Here is a 20,486-nt window from a genome sequence, read left to right on the forward strand (position 1 = left end):
CGCGCCCCGCCCTTATATAGGCACGGCACGGCAGGCCACGCCCCTCTCCCCGCTTCCGCCAATGGGAGCGCGGGGCACGTCCGCGGCGTCTCTCCTGCCCGGTGACAGCGGTGAGGCCACGCCCCCTTCCCCGGGCCACGCCCCCTCCCGCTCAGGCCGCGGCCCCGGGCGCTGCAAACGGGAGCCGGGGTTGCGTCAGGGCCGGGCCGGGCTCCGGGGAGCCCCGCACCCCCCGGGCCCGGACAGCGCCCCCGGACACCCCCCCAGCACCCGGGATCACCCCCGCAGCCCCGGGACCAGCGCACCGCTCGGGCACACGCGTCACGGTGCGGTGGGGAAGGGGACGCCCGGCGTGTCCCCGCACCCTCCCTGGGCCGGGAACCAGTGAGGGTTCCCCGAGGATTAGGGCTTGGTCCGGGGGCTGTTTGCGTGCTGGCACCGGCACTGCCGGCTCCTGGACGGACCAAAAGCGGGAGCCCACCCTCCGCGATGCCGGTGTCCCGTTCGCCGGCCTCGTCCCGGTTCCGTCACCGGTTCCGGTGGATGACCAAGGGGTGCGGGGCAGGGCACGGACAGGCCGGGGTGGGGTTTTGCTCGGTGCCAGGCTCGGGGTTACATCCCCCTGCTTCCCCTGGTGTTCCCTAAAGGCGGGACGGGGCACGGGCGAGCCCCCGGCCCTGGCAGCGCGTCCCCCGCCGGTCCCCGCGGACGTGACCTTCCCCAAGGCAGATAAAGGCCTTTGTTTATCCTCCCGCTGCGCTGCCTGCCGCTTTATCGGAGGGGCTGAGCACGCTCCGAAGCCAGCCCGGGATCTATCTTGGCTCCTGTCCTTCCCGAGCCGAGATTGATAAGAGCCCGGCGATAAGAACACGGCGCGGGGCAGGCAGGAGCGAGGGTCCCGCACCCACTGCCTGCCACCTCCCAGCACAGGCTCTGTGCAGCCACCAGCAGCTCTGGTTCTTTTCAGGGGTCAGAGCTTGGACCCATCCGCATTTTGGGAGCGGGACTCCGTGCTGGGGAAGCATCCCAGGGAGCAGAGGAGATGTGCGGGGAGTTGGGAACAAGTCCTGGCTTGCGCCTGCGGCTTGCAGAGCCACTCCTCGGCTTTTTGGGATGAAAAATGAACAATCCCCCAGCCCCAGCTGTTAAAAATATACCCCAATATTTGCACACTCAGCTGGATGGTGCTTGGGATCCTGTTTTTCACAAAATGTACCTGGTGGGTTATTTCTCCCCGCAGCCACCAAGTCATTGGTAAGAGCGTCGGCTGGGTGAAGCTGAAAATAGATGAGAATCTGCTGCTTTTGGGGGGGTCAAAACAGAGGGAAGGCAGCAAATAAACAAAAAAGAGGTAAAGGACCACAGGGAGGGCGCCTTGCTAAAAATAAGCTGGAATTCTGGAGCCAAGCATAAATATTTTTCTTTCTTTGCCATAACATCTCCTAGTAGGCAGCGGAGCAAGCAGCTCTGGTGTGATGGCAAGTTTTAGTGGGGAAATGCAGTTTTTGATCCACACAATAAAAGAATCCAGCTGGGAGGGGAGGGGAGGCAATGTGGGGCTGGCAGCTCTTTCTGCTTCCCAAAAGAAGCTGAGATCCAGGCCACTCCTCTGCAGCAGGGCCTCCAGGAATGGTTTTGGGCTGGAAAGTAAAGTTTTAGCTACAGTGTTGGTAATCCCTGCACTTCCCCTCCCCTGGTCCTGCTGCTGGCAGTAAACCCAGCGTGGTTTCTGTGGATGAGCAGTGTGTCTTTCCCCCTGACCTGCTGTCCTTTCTGGGAGAGCAGACAGAGATTGAGGCTTTCTGGACAGTCTGTTCCCAGCCAGCTGTGCCTGTCCCCGTCTGTGATGAGATTGACTCGATCCTTCTGGTTTCCAGCCCGGCTTTGCGAAGGGTTAAGCAGGAGCCGGGGAGGGGGAGCGGCTGGCACTGGGGAGGGTCCTTGGCTGGGCCCCTGCCCGGGATGTGCTGAGCTCAGCGCTTTTGCAGGCTGCAGGGGGAGGGGCTGAGAAGAAGGAGAAGGAGGAGGAAGAGGAGGAGGAGGAAGGGTGGAGATGTACTGAGGGGCTCAGCGAGTGCCCTGGCTCACGTCGAGTGCAAACTGTGCCCCGTTTATGGTGGGGAGCAAATTCCTGCCCCATGGGCTACTGCTATGGAGGAGTCCTTGGCTTCATGAGTTTTTTTTCCCCAGCAGCTCTGTGGCCCAAAAAGTTGCTCTTAGGTAAATTTACACACTGTTTTGGCACAGACACCGGTGAGATCCTCCGTGTCCAAGTAACAGAGGGGCTGAGGCCATGGTTTTAACTGTGCCTGGCGGGGTGGGTGTCCTTCCCACCCAGCAGGTTGTGGCTGGGGGTGACAGGCACACGAGGGGTGTCCCTGCATCTTCCGAGCCCGTGGCCAGCTCCGACAGGTGAGCTTTTGGCTGCGTGGGACGCGGTGGCAGGTCCCGGCGTGCTGCTGGCCGGGCAGGTCTGTGCCACAGCCAAACCTTCCGGGCCCGTCTCTCGGCCCTGGGACAAGCAGCTGCAGGAGCCGGGCGGAGGAAGGAGGGACGCGCATCCAGGAGGGCGGTGGGCAGGTTTTGGCAGCTGAGATGCCGAGCGCCGGCTCGAGTGCTGGGGTCGGCGCCGGGCCGTTCGAACTCATCCCCCCTCGGGTGCTTCTGGGGGGGAAGAGACGGCAGAGGGTGTTTCTGGGGGTGCTGCTGCATGCTCGCTGTCGGGAGAGGCCCTCCCCGGCGGGCGGCCTGCCCGGGCAGCGAGGCGAGCGCGTGCCTTGGCGCCGTGGCCGGCGATGGGGCCGCGGCCAGCGGCGAGAGGAGCCGGGGAGGGGAGGTGTGAGCGAGGCTTGTGCCGGTACATAACGTTCTGCTGCGAGCACCCACAGGAAAACCAACCAGCAGCCCTGAACGAGGCTCTTTGTTCGGCTCTTTTTTTCATTTTCCCTCCCCTCCCCGCATCAACTTTTTTTTTCTGGCAGCTGCCGGGCTCCCTCCCCCCTGCGCTCCAGCTGCAGGCTCCGAGCGGCCCCCGAGCTCCCGCGACCCCCGGGGTGCTTCCACACCCCCAAGGAGAAATACCCACCGCTGATCTGCAAAGCAAATTCTAGGTTGGCTTGGGAGTTTTCCAGCTGCCAGGGAAAACCTAGGTTTGGAGGAGGGGGGAGCGTGGAAGGTTTTTGCCCGTACGGATGCCTCCAGTTCTCCCTGCCTTACATAAAGTGTTTACTGAGCGGGAGGAGGGAACGGCCAACAACATGTTTTTGCATTTGTAGTACTGTACAGGGTGAACTTTTCACTTCCTCTCAATGGCTCTCACACATGTGTCTATTTTGGTGCTGGGCACACATACAAACACACCATGTACAGCACAGAGCTGGGGACGTTCCCTGCTCCTGCTCTGTCCCAGCACAAGGAACTGCTGGAAAACAAGGAATGGGAGGAGGGCGAGGGGGATAAATCTCAGCCCCGCCGTGTTTTGGATCTGGACGGGGAAGTCTGGGCAATGCTTGGGCACTGCATCCCCCGGGCAGAGCTGCAGGCACCGAGCCCCTGGCATCCCAGGAGGGCTGGCAGGGTGGAAAAGTTTCCCAAGTTGAGCAGTGAAAAGGAAAAGCTCTTTCTGTGCCCCACTGTGCTGGGTCAGTGAGTCGGGAGGGAGCGGGTGTGAGTGAGGGGGTTTGGGGGGGAATCCGCCGCTCCATTCCCAAACCCCACGACGATACGAGGTGAGGATTTTCGGCAGGTTTGGCCGAGGTAGATTTAGGTGGCCGGAGTAAGCGGGATTAAAAATAGATGCCACCAAGCAAACAAAAAAGCGGAGGGCTGAAGCGCTCCCTTCTTTCCCATGTGGGATGGAGTTTGAATCCCGCCTGCCGTCACGTTTGGAGCGCTCCTGGCCGCGGAGCCGCTGACTGTGCAGGAGGCCCCCGCAGAGCAGGGCCTGGCAGCCCTCCAAGGCTGGGGAGGAGGTTTTCCGGGCTGGGGCCGGGGCCGGGGCAGCCAGCGTGGGACAGTCTCAGCTGAGCTGCAGCCCTGTGTGAGAACATCCCTGCGCTGCTCCGGCAGCCGCGCGGTGAATTTCCACGGGGCTGGAATCGCGCTTCACCTGCGGGTCCGGCAGCGTGGGGCTCTGGATTGCCCAGAGCTGACTCTGGCACTGGAACTGATTTATTAACAGCAACAAACACAGAAGGTGGCTGTATAACTTCCCCCCCTCAGTTTTAGCTAATTGCTGGTGATCTAAAATGGGAACGGATCCCAGTTAATCTGTTTCAATGCACATGTGGCTGGGCTGAAATAGTAAAATATACAATCATCTCGTAAGTAAGATGTTGGAAATGGAAAAATTATGCATCTGGAGCAGTAAATCAAATAACTGCTTGCATACGGTGCCTTGCTCCTACCCCCTGCTGGCCAACAGAGCCATGGGGCGAAGGCTCTCATCCATGGAAAATCAACATGTTGAAACGGTTACGCCAGAACATGGAAATCCAGTTCCCCTCCGAGAACAGAAGTGAAGTACAACCAAAAAACAAGATTATTTAAATGGATGGTTTTAAGCCAGGGTCTTCTCCTCTGGCTGAGTTAAACCAGGATTAAAATCTGACTTAAGTCAAGCCACTTGGTTCGTCTCACATTGAACTTCAGTCTACCATCGTGACAGTCGATCTGCCTCTGAGCTTTGCTAAACCTCCGTAACTCCCCTACAGCCGATTGTTTCATCAGACCAGATAAAGAGTTTCAGAGAAAGAATTATTTTATTGTCAGAAATCTAACACAGAACAAAGAGAACAAAGTTTCAGGGTATTAAAGACAGAGCAGTGTCCCACCAGTGCTATCAGAGAAAGGGTGATGAAAAGGGAATGGCTTGGGCAATGGCCGAGGCACTGCTGGAGGAGGTGACACCGCTTGGCCCCTCACCTGACCCCAGGATAGTTTGTGTCCATCCCCCAGAATGACAGCTGGGGCTGAGGAGTGCTTCTGGAGTTTGCTCCAGAGGGTTTCCCCGCTCACCCAGCGCTCCGGCTGCGCTCCAGCGGGAACCTGGGCCGAGTTACAGGGTCGCCCTCCCCGCAGCCACACTGTCCGTGTGCCCTCCTCTGTAAACAATACGAGATTCTCCAAGGGCTGTACAGCTGATCCTGCCTTCTAAGTTACAGAAACCAAGCCCTGCCAGCCTGTAAGGACCTACAGAATCCCCTCATTTCCATTTATTGGCAGCTTTACGGGGGATCCCCACTCTCAAAAAAACCCAAAGCCCCATCCTGGCCGATGAAGCTGTCAGCATCTGATAAATGGGGGGCGTTTTGAAGCCAGGCCAGGGAATGTTTTTCTTCTGCTCCCTGACAGCAGCGATCCAGACACGCTCAGCCTGAGGAGGGAGTGAATCCCAGGAGCTGCTCTATTGGCTTGTACCTCCACTCATCTGCCTCCAGCTCTTCCACCAGACCGGCAAGTTTTTCCATCCTTGCGACTTGTTGATCTGCGAGGAGTTCAAAGGTAACTGCGGTTTGCAATGGCAGTGCAATTAAACCTTTCAATTACATGCAAATTCCCAGCTGTCAGTGGGGAGCAGGGCAGAATAAAACCCACGGAGCCCATTTGAATCCAAACCCACTCTGTGCAAACAGCGAGGAGAAAGCAGGGACAGGCTTTTCTGCCCCAGTGTGTGTTTACCCATCCCTGCCCGTGCCATGTACATTCAAGTCCTAACAGGGAAACATCAGGCCCATTAGTGTATGGGGGTGAAAACAGGATGAAGCTCATTTCATAAAGCATAAATATTTATAGTGCAGAAGAACAGAGAAGTTCAGAGAGGGCTTGGTCAGCCCACGGTAGAGCTGGGTGCAGCAGGAGGAACAGTGACTTTGATAAAGGTCCTTGGAGGAGGACCTGGATGAGTGTGGCAGAGAGGCTCTGGTTGCAGAGAGCTAATGAGAGGAAGGTCCCCAGACAGCATCTTCCTCTCAGGTTTATTTATAACCAGTCGTGTGTTGGGCACACATTTGCAGTTAAATGTGCTGCAGTAGTGCAGAGATGGGAATATCCCTTCTCCCAGCTCTGCTGGAAGTCTTAACAGTGCTGTAAGCTCACTGCAGCCTCCTGGAGAGACAGCCCAGGGCTAGCAAGAGGCGCAACATAAACCGAGTGTGATTTATGCTGACTGCAGCAGTGGGTGCTTTTAAGAGGGACTGTTCTCACTCCACCTCCTGCACCCTTTTGGGAACTGTCAAACAAACAAGCCAAAAATTGATGACCTCAATCTTTTTTTTTTTTTTTTTTAAGCCCTTCACCTTTCTTACAGGGAGAAAACAGGGAGGTGCTCCACAGTTCCAAAGGCTGGTGTTTATCGGGGTGCCAGGCTGTGTAGCAGCCCCTGGTAGCTACAGCCACAGCAGAGCTGTGGAAACAATGGCTCTGGAGCTCAGCTTTGCTTTCTGGTGCAGAAATACAGGATCAGGGCCTTGCAAGCTGCTGCACGCCCCAACAACCGGAGTAGGACAGGAAACCTCTCCGCTCAGAGACAACAGGTGGAAGTACCATTCTGGCTGACAAGAGGCGGGGACCAGAAAGGATGTGACCCTCAAGCAGCAGACAGGATCTGCTGCTGGGCTCTGTGAGAACCAAAGCTGTGACGCAGCCAAGCCCATTGCTGGGTCACAGGCACCTGGGTGAGGGCAAAGGGCCCGGCAGGGAAGCAGAGGTTCAAACAGGATGTCAGGCTGTTCCCTGGGGAGGCAGGGAGTGGACTCAGCCCTGTCACGCCACGCCACGCCACGCGTGGCCACCTCCCTCCCGAGTGCCTCGGGAAACCTCACTTGACCCTGCCAGGGCCACAAGGGCTCAGCAGAGAAACAAAGGTGGAATGGAGCGTCTCTCTGCCCCAGGCCAGAGAGACAGTCAGTGCTGGGCCGAGATCAGAGCGTGGGCGTTTCCTGCCCAGAACCTCCTCCTCCGGCCTCACCTTGCGCTGCCACACAGCCATGGAAAAACAAGCTTTGGGAGGCACAGCCCGTTCCCACCCAGCCTCTGTGGGCTCCCAGCACTTTGCATAGGGCTTGCAAAAGGACTCAGTGGTGGCCTGACTTAGCATTCACTCTGCTTTCTTGTGGCTGGCACCCGAGAGCAGCTCAGGCTTTGCTCCCACCACCCTCCCCGAGCCACACGCGGCCGGCGCTCGGCGCTTACCGTGCTTCACTTGCTTTAACGTCGATGCAACCTGAAAGCTGAACACAGACTCGCAGAGGAACCTCTCAGAGCCATCTGTAAACAGAAAAAGGAGATGGCTGAACCCCAGAGTTTGAGGCTGAGCAGCCTTCAGTGCCCCTGACCTCCTATTTTTCAGTTTGAGGTGTGGGTTCCCCTTGCCTTGTTCCGACACTTTCCCTGGTGCTGAGTGCAGCTCCTGTGACTCTGCACAGGGCTTTGGCTGGTTCCTGATCCTAGGTGGAATTTTGTTACATCCCCTCTGAGAAGCAATTTTAGTCCATTTTAAATAGAAGTTAAACTAAGGAGAAGTCAGGTAATGTTATGGAAGTCTCTGATTCCCTCAGGGCTCAGACGCTTGTGTCCTTAGAATGCTTTAGGATTTCCCACGGGCTCAGACCATAACCCTACATAGAGTTTCAAATAATGTGTATCCAAGTCAGTAATTGATCACACAAGTGACTCAGAAATAAAGCAATCTGGAAAACATGGCTAATCATGTACCGAGCACTGACATAGTTTATACTGCCTCCTTCTAAAAAACCCCCAAATACCTATGGGTTTATTTAGAAATAAGTGAGATAGTTAAAGTAGTAATAAAAATCAGGCAGTCGGTGTGAATTTGTGAAGAGGAAACTGCACAGGCACTGGTAGCTGCCTGATGAAAGAATGGGTGTATCACCTTTGGTGTCAGAAATTAAAAAGCCAAGCTAGAGCTTCCTGCAGCAGGGACAGTGTTTGGTTCTTCCTGCCACCCAGGAACTGCTGTGTTCCTGGTAAAGAGGACAGCCTAAAGGACAATCCATTTAAAGCTCTGTGCCAGAACAATGTGGAGAGCAGTTTCAAAGACAAAACTCTGGAAAAATCTAATCCAAAGCTGAACCCCAGGGAAGAGCTGGAATTTCACTGTGCTCCGAGCTTCCTCTCACAAGTGCTGCCCCAAATGCATCGTGGAGACATCAGCAATAATTTTTTCACGGAAAAATATTGGAAGGGGCTGTCCAGGTAGGTGGTGGAGTCACTGTCCCTGGAGGTGTGCAAGGAACAACTGGACGTGGCACTCAGTGCTCTGGTGCTGTTGATAAAGTGGGGATTGGTCACAGGATGGACTCAATGGTCTTGGAGGCCTTTTCCAACCGAAATGTTGGATTCTCTCCTCCAGCTCCCTGTCTGTCCTGCCGAGTGGCTGTCGGGAGGAACAGCTGCCTGTCTATTTGGTAACACAAAGTGCTTCATTACTTTAATTTGTTTTGAGGGCTCGTTAAGTTCTGTGAGCAAACCTTTAGTCATAATTACTTCAATAGCCTGGCATATGGGCTCTAATATGTAATAAAAACAACCCTTCAACGGCGCAGCCATCAGTTCCCAGCTGCCCCATAGGGACACTCCAGCGTCGCTCCCAGCCATCCCATGGTGACAAGGGAAGTTCAAGGGGAGCAGACAGACTCTGATTTAACCCTGTCACCCAGAGGACCTGCCCTTCCTCCCTCACCCAGGGCTTGCTGGGCTTCTCCTTCCTCAATCCCAACAAAGACAGTGGTAGAGCTTGGACACCCAGACACAAGCTGGCAGGGAGACAAGCTGCCTCCTGGACTAACCCGGTCAAATCCAACCCAAACCATGAAAATTACTACTTCTGCCAAGAAAAATACTCCTGTCTCAGCTATCCTCGCAGTAATCCCTGCCTGACATCAAAGGATTAGCTAACAATGAGCAATTAACACAGTCATGTTCCCTTTCAGGTAGATGCTTCCTGGTCTGAAGTGTTGTCATGGAGCTAAAAAGCAGGTGACTGCCAGAAAAATCACTTCCTCATGAACAACTGGTGGGAAAGCCGGGACCAACCAAGCCCTGGTGCTCCCTTTCTACCTCCAGCTTTTGCCAGTGGGGTGTGAAGTTCAGCAGCTTGGAGGAGGAGTGGGGAAGGAGAAGAGCAGGAACAATCACCTTCCAGCATCTCCCCGGCTCCTTTGGGATAAGTGAAGAGAGCTTTCCGGGGCGGCGCCAGGTCCGAAACGCTGAACCCCGACCCTGTCACGGAACTGCCACTGACTCCACCGGCCGAGGAGGACGAGGAGGAGGCTGCCATTGCACCCCGGCCCAGCCTGGGAGGACAAAGAGCAGAGCCTGAGTTAGGAGGGGCGTCTCAGAGTTCCCCAGGGTGCAGAGCCAGCGGCGACGTGTCTCTGAGGATGGATGAAGGCAGTGACGGGCAGGATGAAGTCGCCTCCGCTGCCCCAAAGCGTCCAGGTTGCTCTGTGTGTGTGGGAGAGCTGCCTGTGCCCACTGTGGGGATGGGCACAGAGCTGTCACACCCCAAAACTTTAGGTAACCCCCATTCCAGCCCCTCAGAATTCCCCTGGGAATTAATCCAGAGCATGCACAAAAATAACAAGGTACAGGTTGCTGGCCTGAATTCACTAGCCTTTAGCTGCCCTGGCGCTTGTCCCGCTCCTCAGGGTCATAAAAGGCGGGGTTTCTTTCCTTTTCTTTCCCCCATGTTTCCAGGAGCACAAACACAGGAGCTCTGCTGCCTCATAAAACCTGGAAGGTTGCAGGACTGCCAGTTCCAGCACCGCATCCTGCACGGAGCCACGCCGTGCCTAACTTGCAGCAGCTGCTTTCTGCATCACTCCAGACGTGCTTGTGCCTTTTGAAACACTGTATTTGACTTAAACTGGCGATGCCTGAGGATCCATCAGCCTGTGCAGCACAATTCCAGATGCCTCTTGTATGCTCTCGTCTCAGCCTTGTTTTTAAGAGGTACTGGGTTTGTCACGACATGGGACTTAAAACTCGTCATGTCCCTCTCTGATATAAAAAAGCTGTCACTTGGCCCTTATCAGTGACAGCACTTGCTGTTCCTCCAAATACTTATAAGCACTTCCAAATGATCCTGCCCATTTAATTCATTTCTGTTATCGTATTTAGTACACTTCTGCAGGCTCTGTAGAGTACACAGACAGCGCCCTTGGGAAGCACTCGAGCGTTTTGTGGAGAAAAGGGGGTTTTAAAGCCTTAAAGCTTATCTTATTTCACCCCTTTCCATGGGCAGGGACACCTTCCACTATCCCAGGTGGCTCCAAGCCCTGTCCATCCTGGCCTAGGACACTTCCAGGGATCCAGGGGCAGCCACAGCTTCTGTGGACACACTGTGCCCCTTCTCAGGGGCTCACAGGGAATAATTTCTTCCCAATATCCCACCCAACCTCTGTCAGCGGGAAGCCGTTCCCTTTGTCCTGTTCCTCCCTCCCCTGTAGGATTCCCAAGAGCGCTCAAGGTTACTGTAACACAGAAAACAGCGGCTCACAGGAGGCTGGGGGCTTACGGGCCATGAATAAAAATGCTTGCATAAAACGAACTTTTATTTTTGCTATGCTACACCCGGCAACACCTCCCTCAGCAAACCCTCAGGGCTCAGCACCCTGCTCGCAAGAGAAGTGCAACGATTTGCGCTGAAACGATGCCAGCCGGGGCTCGCAGACCCGACAGATTCCTAAGTGTGGCTGCAGGGGGTTTATTTTAAACAAACACGGAGGAGAGGAGGCGGCAGGTCAGGGCGATGCCTGGGCCTGTTACAGGAACCTCCAGCCAACGCCTCAGGCACCTCACGAGCCGCCATCTTGGCGGGGGGGGGAGCCCCACCGCCCGCGCTCCCGCCCCATCAGAGGCCACGCCCCTCCACAGGCCACGCCCTGTTGCCGGTGGCAACGCCCCATCACTGGCCACGCCTCCGCCACCGCCCTCCCGCCCATGGCCCCTCCGAGTCGCTTCCCGGTGAGTGCGGAGCCCACGCGCCGCCGCGGCCTCCGCCCTCCCCGCGCGTTCATGCCGTCGCCCTTCACCTTCCGGGACGCCGCCGCCGCCGTCGCCTCCTCCCAGCGATGCCCGGTCCCGTCCCCAACCCTCTCTCCTTCACCCGGGAGCCCGGACGGCTGCTTGGTGCGGGCGGCGCGCGTGGCCGCGCTCGCGGTGCATGATGGGGCGGGCGCGCGCCACTTCCGGCGGGACGCTGGGTTGGGGGGGGGGTGAGGGGAGGGGGAACAAAATGGCGGCAGCGGCGGAGGGAACGGGAGCGCTTCACTGCTCCTGCCGCTTTCCCGCACGGATGTGAACGTAAAGCTCTGGGGTTCCGTTGCTGCAGTACCCTCGGCGCCCCGGGAATTGGCGCCCTGCCGGTGCCGCCCTCCCCGCGTGGCCTGGAGTTGGTTCCCGCGGAGCTGCCCTCAGCCCCTCCGGATCCTGTTGTAAGGCTGCAAACCTCGCTGCGTTGTGCTTGCCGCTGTCGCTGCTCACTTTTCAGAAGTGTCAAGAAATTGTGATACCAGTGTGTTAAAAGCATACACCTCCCCCAAAAATCTTGCGTGGAAGCAAAAGCCCAGCGACTGATTTTTTTCATGTTTTTTTCCGTCATTGTGCCCATTTTACCTCTGCACTCCTTCCCTTGAGCTACAAGAATTATTACCTATACCGAAGTGTAAGGTTTTTTTAATCGTCCGTGTAAGTTCAGATGATTGTGAGTCATTTCAGAAGGTGGGGCTCAAACTGAGGGAAGAAGAATTAACCTTCTCAACCCAATGCCACTCTGTAATAAATGCTGGTTGCTTCCGAGGCAAGCTTTTAATTTTTTCCTGTTCTGTTGCAGTGGACAGTTAAACCTTGTGACAAAGGTGAATTTTTTGGTGGAAACTATTTTCTGAGTAACACATTGTGGTTTAAAATTGAGACATGTTAAATTAACACTGCCAGTGAATGCAGAAATTCGGGTGCTGAAGATGTGAAGTCTCTGACAGAAACACTGCTGGCTCTTTGTTTTAGCACCATTAAATGTTCTCTGCTCTAAATGTTTTTACCTCAGTGCCAGCTAAAGCCCAAAGAAACGATGAAATGTCACACTGACTGAGGTTACAGTGAGTTTTAGCTGAAACCCTCGAGTTTCAGAGTTCCATACCTTACACTGCTTTGATTTCCTGTTTTCACCTGATTGTGCTTTATGTACTTGTGACTTCTGATAAAATTACCTTTTGATTGAGACAGGTACGTTTTGAGGAGGTGTTGCCTTTCTGAAGACTACATGGAGAAGCTTTTAGCTCAAGGAGGGGAGGTTGAGACTGAATATTAGAAAGAAATTGTTCTCCTATGAGGGTGGTGAGGCCCTGGCACAGGCTCCTCACAGAAGCTGTGGCTGCCCCATCAGAACAACCTGGGATAGTGGAAAGTGTCCTTTGGATTGGAACAAGCTGAGCTTTAAGGTCCCTCCCAACCCAGTGTGCAAGGAGACACTGAAATTAGCTTTTCCTTGGCCTGAGTTAGCACAGCTGTTTTTGTTGTTGCAGTAGGAGGAGGAGCAGGATGGACGTGCTGCGGCCCCCCTTGATAACGATCGGGGGGCGAGTGTACCGGAAAAATCTCATCCAAGAGCAAGCCTTCCCACACGAGGAGGAGGAGGACTTCTGTACAGGTGAGGAGTGATGCTCAGGAGGTGGAAGCATCAACACTGGGGACCTAGGGATCTCTCAGTGTCGTCTCTGATATCTTTGTGAGCACAGAGACCTGCCCGTGTGGCGGATTGAGGTGTTCAAGAGGGAGAAGGAGGCTTTGTGTTGGTCCCTGATGATCCTGCTGGCCAAAGTGGAAGCAGTTCCAGTTATCCCAAGTGGCTTGGCTGACTGTGGAAGATCTCGAGGAAAAGGGAAAATCCAGAATAGCTCTGTAGATCTGTTTTTCCCGTGTTCCTTTCTGCTCCTCACCATCACTGCTTGCAGATATGGAAGCTGCTTGCTAAAGCCCCTCTGTCCTTGCAATGTTTGCACCTTTAAAAACTGGCCTCTTACAGTGCAGCTTTTGGAAGGTGTCACCTATTTTGGGGACAAAATTCTTCATGTCCTGGTGTGTTTTGCTTTGTGTTTCTGCCTGTGTGTTTGCTGTAGTTGTGTGTGACCTGTGGGCACAGAAAAGCTCCAGTGTTACTTTTCAGATGGGAACATGGCAGTTGTGTCCTGTTTCTCCTCCCACCTTGCCTTTCAGTGGATTGCACTAAGCTCTAACAAGGTGCTTTCCACCCAAATTCATCCCTGTTTTTGTTGGAAAGGGAATAGGAAGGCTCTTTCAGGATGTTCTGTTTGATATGTGCACGACCGAACGGCCCACGGAAGAAAGGCACCTCTGTGGCTCTGAGGCTGTTTCTAAATCCCTGGCTTGAACCCTCGGACCAAAGCTATCCTCACCTTTTATCTGTGTTCTTCTGCAACCTTAAATTTCTGAATTGGCTGCCAGAAGAGAGCATTCCCACTGTGTAGGAATTGCACAAACTCCAGCTGAGGTAAAACCTGGGCTGTAACTACCTGCTTCCTGTGCCTCACAGCCGGCCGGATTTAGAAGCAGTCATTATGTGTTCCAGAGCTGGTAGTGAGGTGATAAATAAAAAGCAGTTATCCACAGCAGAGAGGAGCCCATTCCTTCCTTCATTTAACCTTGAAAGAAGGCTGGGAGGAGACTGTTGTCCTCCATAAAGCACTGCCAAACTTCTCAGAGGCTGTGCAGGGCCTGATGTGGTTTTCCCGGTAGGCCCCGGTGACTGCGCGGACGAGCCCTGCGATGCCTTTGTGGTGGAGGAGACTGAGCGAGGCTTCCAGTGCCGGGTGGAGGCTCCCAGCCCCTTCTACAAGTGAGCCTGTGTGCTTTGCTTTGTTTGATTTGCCACCAGCTGGGGAAGAAGTTGAGCACGGAATATTTCTTTTCTGAGGTTGGGGTGAGCGCTGGATCTCTGGAATGTGCTCCCTGCTCTGGGTTTGAGTGTGGGGGAATGGGAAATTGGCAGAGCTTTTCTAGTGTGGTTGGGCCTCACTTGACTCCTCACTGTCCCCGTGGAAGGGACAGCAGGTGGTGCTTGCTGGCTGGCAGGAGAGTCTTTGAGCATCTCTCCCCTTGAACATGAAAGCATCAAGGAGGGTGGGAGAAGGAAGGGGGGAGGAAGAACTGGAGTGAGCAGCCTGGCAGGGGGAGTTTGTGGAAGCTTTCAGAGAAAGCACACATGACTGGAATTGGCTATTGAATGCAGTCCCTTGTTTACTGAGGAACCTGTAGTGTTCAAAGTTTTATCTAGTTCTTTTTGACAGTTTTATTAGTTGAATAGTTTTGCTGAAATACAGAGAAGGAAAAGCAATCCATTGTGTATTCTGGCAAATGACTACCTTGAGCAAAGCAAAAACCAGAAAAAGCCCTTATTTCTTCCTCAGCTGGGATAATGGGTAAAGAGATAACCCAGCTGATGGAGAGACTGTAGCAAGATGTGGTGGCTCTACCAACTTATTTTCATTTAAACCAGTTGTAAGCCATAGCTCAACATTGTCCCAGGCTGCACACATGTGAAGTCCTGGGAATCACCTCTGTGCCTGGGTGTGGTCCTGCACATGGAGCTGGGTGTGTGCATCCCTCCAGCACACAGGGTCTGGATCTGGATACACGTGGTGGAGAGTGGCTCAGTGTTACTGTGTGAGGGGAAACTCTTGCACTTTCTGCCTCCAGGTACATCATTGGGAAGAAAGGGGAAACAAAGAAGAGGCTAGAAACAGAGACTCGAACCTCCATCAGCATTCCCAAGCCTGGAGTGGAAGGAGAAATTGGTGAGTAGAATACACATAAAATGGATGTGCTTTTATCTGCTCTTGCACAAGCACAATTTAACAGGGAAGGAGTACAGGAGATGTTTTCCCTTTATTTCCTACTTCTAACACAGCACTGACTCGCTTTTGGCCCTGGGAAAGTCATTTCACTCTTCTCATGAGTTTATTTTTTATTGTTTATTGTCTATAAATCCTCATAAAACAGTGTCAGGTGGTTTTGGTTTTTTTTTAAAAAAATAATTTCTGGGCCTTAAATAACTGGCTTGAGAACTTGGGTCCTGAATGTGTGGTATTTTATTTTTAGTTCTGCTTTTCAAACAGTATTCCATCAATAAGAAACTGAAATAAGCATTCAGAGAAATACCTTGTTTGTCTGTGTGCAAAATAAACATCTGCACATGCTTTAATATGAGAAGGGTTGAGATGACATTCCTGACTTTCTGGTGCTGTCACTAGATGCCAACAGTGAGAGCAGGGCTTCTCCATATGTTCCCTCTCATCACTTCCAGGGCTTTAAAAAGAAAGGAGACCTTGCTCATCAGGGCTGACCCATGTGGGTTCTGCCAGAGTGGGTATTTGGAGGGTTCCTTAGGGCACATTCCAGAGATGACTGGCACGGTGTGCAGGGATGTTTGTGACAGAGCTGGGAGGAGGAAATGCTGGGAGGATCCCACTGGGATGCTGCACGGGAACACGGTGGTGCTTCTCGAGGAGTGGGTCTTGACTTCTCCCAGAGAACTCTGAAGGACTGTTAGGAAGCTTGAGAGATGTTGAAAATATGGGATAATAGGAAGCCAAGGAAATTTTGCTCCTTGCTGTTCTTTCCTTTTGAGCTCAAGTGTTCTCTGTTTGGTGCCTTGAAGTGCATGCACAAATCACACGGACCGTCTTGATCCTTAATGGATTTCCTTGGCGTTTTCACTCTGCCTATATGAAAACTTGAAACAATGCTCTAGAAATTTGAAGGGCCCCTGAACTGATGGGCTCTCAGTTACTGTTTTTTAGGCCCTCAGAGCTGACTTTCTGGACAGCAGAGGCGTGCTTTTGATGGCATCATCCTGTTTTTGCTGAGGAAAGCACAGCCGTGTCAGGCATTTTAAGTCAAGCAGGGAATCTGGCAGGTTTTTCAGTGGATGGCTGGGGGTTTTGATTCTACTGCTTCCTCAGGAGGCTGGGACTAAAAGCAGAGAGTTTCAGGGAAGCAGAGAGGTGCTGCTGTGTTTCCCTGCAGTGATCACGGGGCAGCAGCGGAGCGGCGTCATCTCTGCCCGGACGCGGATCGATGTGCTCCTGGACAGCTTCCGCAAGAAGCAGCCCTTCACACACTTCCTGTCCTTCGCTCTCAACCAGCCTGCCATCCAGGAAAAGTTCCTGCAGTTCAAGGAGGAGGTGTTGGAGAAATGCTCAAAGGTAGGGATCCACGTGAGGATTAGAGTGCAGAGTGCTGTTTCATTGATTGAGAGAGCTCTTTGGTATTTTCCTTGCAGGCCATTTTCTATTCTGTTTCCTAGGAATGCATTTTCAATAGGCCTTTTACTGAGTGGATCTGCTGTGAATTTCTTGAGTGCTGTTGTGAAATTTTCTGAAAAGTGGAATGGTTTACTTAGTGAATTGTTAGCAGAGTTTTTTCTAGATGGAAGGATATCTAAGTTTCAAAAGAGGGTTGGGGTTTTTATTTTTAATAGGAAAGTCACTAAATAATGTAATGTGTCTGTCTACATTTTATATGATTTTTACATAACCATGAAACCAAGTAGGAATTCCCAAATTTGCTGCTTCTTCTGTTTCACTTTTCTTTTGGCTCCTGACAGTGAAGGAAGATGGGTGTCATTGCCAGAGCTGAGCAAGAAATGACTTGGTAGCACATGCTATCCTGCAAATATCACCACTTCTCTTCTTCCCCGGGAGACTTTGTGCTGACAGCACTCCTACTTGCCTTCAGATCTTGGGTTGGGAGGAGCAGGAAATAGTTAGGCATAGGGAAATGAGGAAGAAAATGAAGAGAAAGCCCTGCATTCCCTGGTTTATTTTATTGTGCTTCTGGTCTGACAGAAGTGGTGTGTCAGTGCACAGGGCTGGGCTGAGGAGAGGGCATGGTGCCACTAAATTGCCATGTCCTCTGTGTCTGCTGGAGGTCATCTCTAGGCAGGCAGAGGTCTCTCTGTGGCTGCTGCAGGTTGCATTGCAGACACATTGCAGGGCTCTGTGGGCTCATACTCTTCACTTTCACGTCCATCTCTTCTTCTGGTGCCTTGCTAAAGGGAAAATACAATCTTGCAGATAGCACGGCTTAAGAAGTTTAGTTTCCTATGTCTTCATGTCATGGGTGTGTATTATCTTAAATCTGAGGAGATAGGAGTTCTTGCTCAAGTTCTCATGGTCCCTTGCACATCCGTTGTTTCATCTCCAAGAGCAGATCTGAGCTGTCTTTGCAGTCTTGTCTTTCCTGGCAGTCAGGATTTAAGCCCCTGTTCTCCTCCCAGCTGCTTAATTCCGTGACATCTTAGGAGCTTCCTATCACCTGACATTAGATACAACTGGAATTGGCCAACAGATCCAGGGACAAGCCAGTGCAGTGCCAGGAGAACCTTTCCCTAGGGCTAGGAGCAGGATTTCTCCTCATTAGCCAGCAGCACTACCTTTATTAAAGCTCACCTTGATTAAAGGAATGCCCTGCAGGCAGGGGGATGGAAACATGAGCCTGGGAAGGTGTTGGCTGGACAGAGAGTTGGGACCTCAGGCTGGCATCAGTGATGGCCTGGCTCCCTCTGTTGGTTTCTAGTTCCATCCTTGTGTGGGACATGCTGAAGGTACAGTGAGAGAAGCAGCTCTTTGAGGGGCTCTGTAGGGGCTGCTCATGCCATTGGCTCTGGAGTGAGGCTGCTGCTTTTGGCATGGGGTTTCTCTTGCCCTTTAACCCCTTCTTCCTGGGCTTATGGCTGCTACAGTCCTTTCACTTGGCCTTCCCTGGAGATCTGGCCCTGCTCTGCCTGAAGGCTTGGCATCCTGGACTCTATATTTGATCCTTCTGCTCCTCTTCCTCCTCCTCTAGCTGTCTGCCAGCAGGTCCCGTGGAGCTCTGTAGTCCCTTCCTATGGCCTTGCCTGCTGCAGTAACCTCAGTCTATCCCATAACACTTGCTGGCTTCTGGCTTCCAGGCTGCCCTGGTGTTGGCTGAGTCTTCCAAGGTCCTTTCTAAGTCCTTTCAGCATCACATCTCTACGATGTGTGTTTTATCCATCTTTGCAGGCAGTGCTGTTGCTGGCACTCTCCTCCAGTGTTTTTAATTCTGCAGCACAACAGACAGACACAGGACCAGCCCTTCTCCTTGCAGAGCACTCATTTTTCCTGCCTTCTGGGTGGGTTGCATCTCTGCACCCCTCCATTGGCCCAGTCTCCTCTGGTGATCCTGCTTGCTCTCCAAACCCCTCCTCATCTTGTCTGTCACATTGTTTCTCTCTTGCTCACTCTTAAATGTCAGTTTGCATCTCTGGATGGGGGTTGTCTGCCATCCTCTTAAAAATGTGTTCAAAGACTTTGTGCATTCCCCAACTGTTGTCAGTCACATTTGGAAGGAGCTGCCTGGAACATCTGCAAACCTTCACACTCTCCTTGTCTCAGAAAACTGCAGCAATCCAGCTTTGGTCAGAGAAGTGCTGAGACCAGGCCACTTTCATTTTCCTCCTCCCGCCTGATCTTCTGTCTGTTCTGCAGTTTTTGTTCTGTGTCTGGACAGCTCCAAGTCCTGTAAAGGCCTGAAATGTTCCTGGCACCGCTTACATCAGCTCCAGAGTTTAAATTTTCACTTTGAAACTTAGAACTCAGTAACAGGTATTCAGAGGGTTGCATATGTGTAGCCTAGGAATATATAGTGCTTTATTTTTCTGCCCTTCCCTTCTCCTGGTATTAGCAAAAGGGTTTCCAGATATATTTATTGCTTCCTGTTAGCTGGAGGAGTACAGTGCAGCCCCGTGTGTCTCTCAATCACTCCTCCAGCCGGTAATGCCACTCTAATACCACTTTATCTCACAGCAGGGTCTGCTAGAAAGCACATCAGTAATGAAAAACAGTAATTCAAAACTGTGCCTCGCAGAGCAATAAAAGAGCTTATAGATTTGTCCAAAGCAATGGGATTTCTCGGAATACTTGAGGAAATCTGAATAGGTTTCAGTGACAGAAGTGGGGCGTTTCTCTGCCTAGTGCAAAACATTGCAGGATTGGGTAAACTTCAGCCTTTGAATGAGGGGTAATAATGGTAAGGAAGGGAAAGGACCAGGTGTGTGTGTGTGTTTGTATGTTGTGTGTGTGTGAGGATCTCTTCTGGCCATTGAGCATTTGTGAGGGACTCTATTTCTCTCTGAAGCAGTTACCATGACAACCATTCATTTATATTTTATAGCATTATGTTGGTGGGTATATGCTTTCTAAGTTTTTTGTGTGTGTGTGTCTTTAAAAGCTTTTAGAAGATAAACCCTGTGCTGAAATACAGAACGCTTCAGGTGTTGTTCATGCTGTACAGGCAGGGCTGCCAGGCAAATGAAGCAGGGCTGAGGGGAGGCTCTTTTAGCTTAATTTAATCTAAATACGGGGACGTGGCTCACCTGGACAGGCTCATCAGTGCTGTGGTGCAGTGGGAGGTCCAGAAGACTGGATGACCTTGGAAGTCTCCTCTCACAGTCATGTAGGTGTCAGAGTGAGGAGAACTGAGACGTCTGTCTGAGCATGCAGGTGGAAAAGGGAAGAGATTTGCAATAACATTGCTGTGAAAAAATCACAGTTGGGTCTTTGAGAGCTGTGCAAACGCAACGTTTGCAGGCTGAAGGGGCTGCAGATGTAGCAGGGAAAAGAAACTGTAATATATGGCAACCTGTAAATATCAAACATTGCTAATGAGGCCTTGTATCTCAGAGCAGAAGGGACAGAAAGGGGGAGGGTTTTTTGAGCCTGTAGCTCTTCAGTCAATCCTGTGCAAATGCTGTTTTCCTGGCTCGCTCCTTTGTGAATCAGGGTGGCAGAGGGCACGTAACTGGCATGCAGTATCCTGCTCTTAAGGAAAAAAAATCCTGAAAAACATGAAGCTGTCTGCAAACATTGGGAGCTCTTAAAACAGCAGAGAGGACACAACCAGGGCAGAAGAGCTAAGGAGCTTGATCCCTTGCCTTTTCATGTAGAAGGGCTGAAGTGTGTTGTAGTTTATGGCTTCCCTACTACAGGGTCTTAGATTTGGAGGGACAGCATGCTTGGGCTTTGCAAGGAGTTGGAGACCCCAGATAAAACATTCTCTTGTGGTCCTTCTAAAGGAAGAGGCATAGGCTAAAAAGGACAGTCATCACATATGGACAGTGCATAAAGGGATTATTCTTCCTGCTTCTCAATACATCTTAAAGAGCCCAGATTTGAATTTTTGGAGGGACAATAGGGCAGATTCCCATGAGGTGGCTCAGTGATTGATGATCTCACATCATGATCTGGGATTAGAATAATTGAGTTCCAGCCTTTTTGCATCCTGGTGAGCAGTATCCAGCCAGGAAAGGCTGCTGAGACACTCTCAGAAACATTGGCTGTTCCAGGGAGAGCCACCTCTGACGTAGCAATCTCTTTTATGTGTGGGAGAAGTGGGATCTGCCGGCCTGTGAAGGAGTAGGGAGTGTA

The 20,486-nt window shown here is 52.4% G+C and overlaps 2 protein-coding genes across 22 annotated transcripts in view; one reads left to right on the plus strand and one right to left on the minus strand.

Annotated features, from left to right (window-relative positions):
* Positions 1–4,741: 4,741 nt before the first annotated feature.
* ANAPC16 (anaphase promoting complex subunit 16) lies at positions 4,742–11,190 on the minus strand. Of its 2 annotated transcripts, none has more exons than XM_086900000.1 (4): positions 11,055–11,190; positions 9,157–9,314; positions 7,192–7,266; positions 4,742–5,485 (listed from the first exon to the last, which is right to left on the minus strand). In XM_086900000.1, exons 2-4 carry the CDS (start codon positions 9,296–9,298, stop codon positions 5,370–5,372), a joined length of 333 nt encoding a protein of 110 aa, XP_086756126.1. In that variant the 5' UTR covers positions 9,299–9,314; positions 11,055–11,190; the 3' UTR covers positions 4,742–5,369. The 2 variants fall into 2 exon arrangements, with proteins under 2 accessions (XP_086756126.1, XP_086756127.1); XM_086900001.1 differs by having other exon boundaries at positions 4,749–5,485; positions 11,129–11,187.
* Positions 10,908–20,486, plus strand: part of ASCC1 (activating signal cointegrator 1 complex subunit 1) — a 34,256-nt gene continuing 24,677 nt past the window's right edge. For 4 of the 20 annotated variants that reach the window (XM_086899986.1, XM_086899995.1, XM_086899982.1 and 1 more), the window contains exons 1-5: positions 11,220–11,456; positions 12,546–12,670; positions 13,777–13,876; positions 14,737–14,834; positions 16,066–16,244. In XM_086899986.1, coding sequence (XP_086756112.1) covers positions 12,562–12,670; positions 13,777–13,876; positions 14,737–14,834; positions 16,066–16,244 — 486 coding nt within the window. In that variant the 5' untranslated portion in view covers positions 11,220–11,456; positions 12,546–12,561. The other 16 variants (XM_086899989.1, XM_086899996.1, XM_086899984.1 and 13 more) reach the window with 10 other exon arrangements.

This window comes from Cyanistes caeruleus, chromosome 8 (assembly GCF_971803275.1).
Source record: "Cyanistes caeruleus chromosome 8, bCyaCae1.hap1.1, whole genome shotgun sequence".
Taxonomy (NCBI): Eukaryota; Metazoa; Chordata; class Aves; order Passeriformes; family Paridae; genus Cyanistes; species Cyanistes caeruleus.

Excerpts from the sequence above, each read along its gene's own strand:
- ANAPC16 (XM_086900001.1), bottom strand. The coding sequence starts at position 11,187 with ATGCACCGCGAGCGCGGCCACGCGCGCCGCCCGCACCAAGCAGCCGTC. Across the intron at positions 9,315-11,128 it reads GCAGCCGTCCGGGCTCCCGG|GCTGGGCCGGGGTGCAATGG; the intron begins GTGAAGGAGAGA and ends TTGTCCTCCCAG. Across the intron at positions 5,486-7,191 it reads GTTAAAGCAAGTGAAGCACG|ATCAACAAGTCGCAAGGATG; the intron begins GTAAGCGCCGAG and ends AACTCCTCGCAG.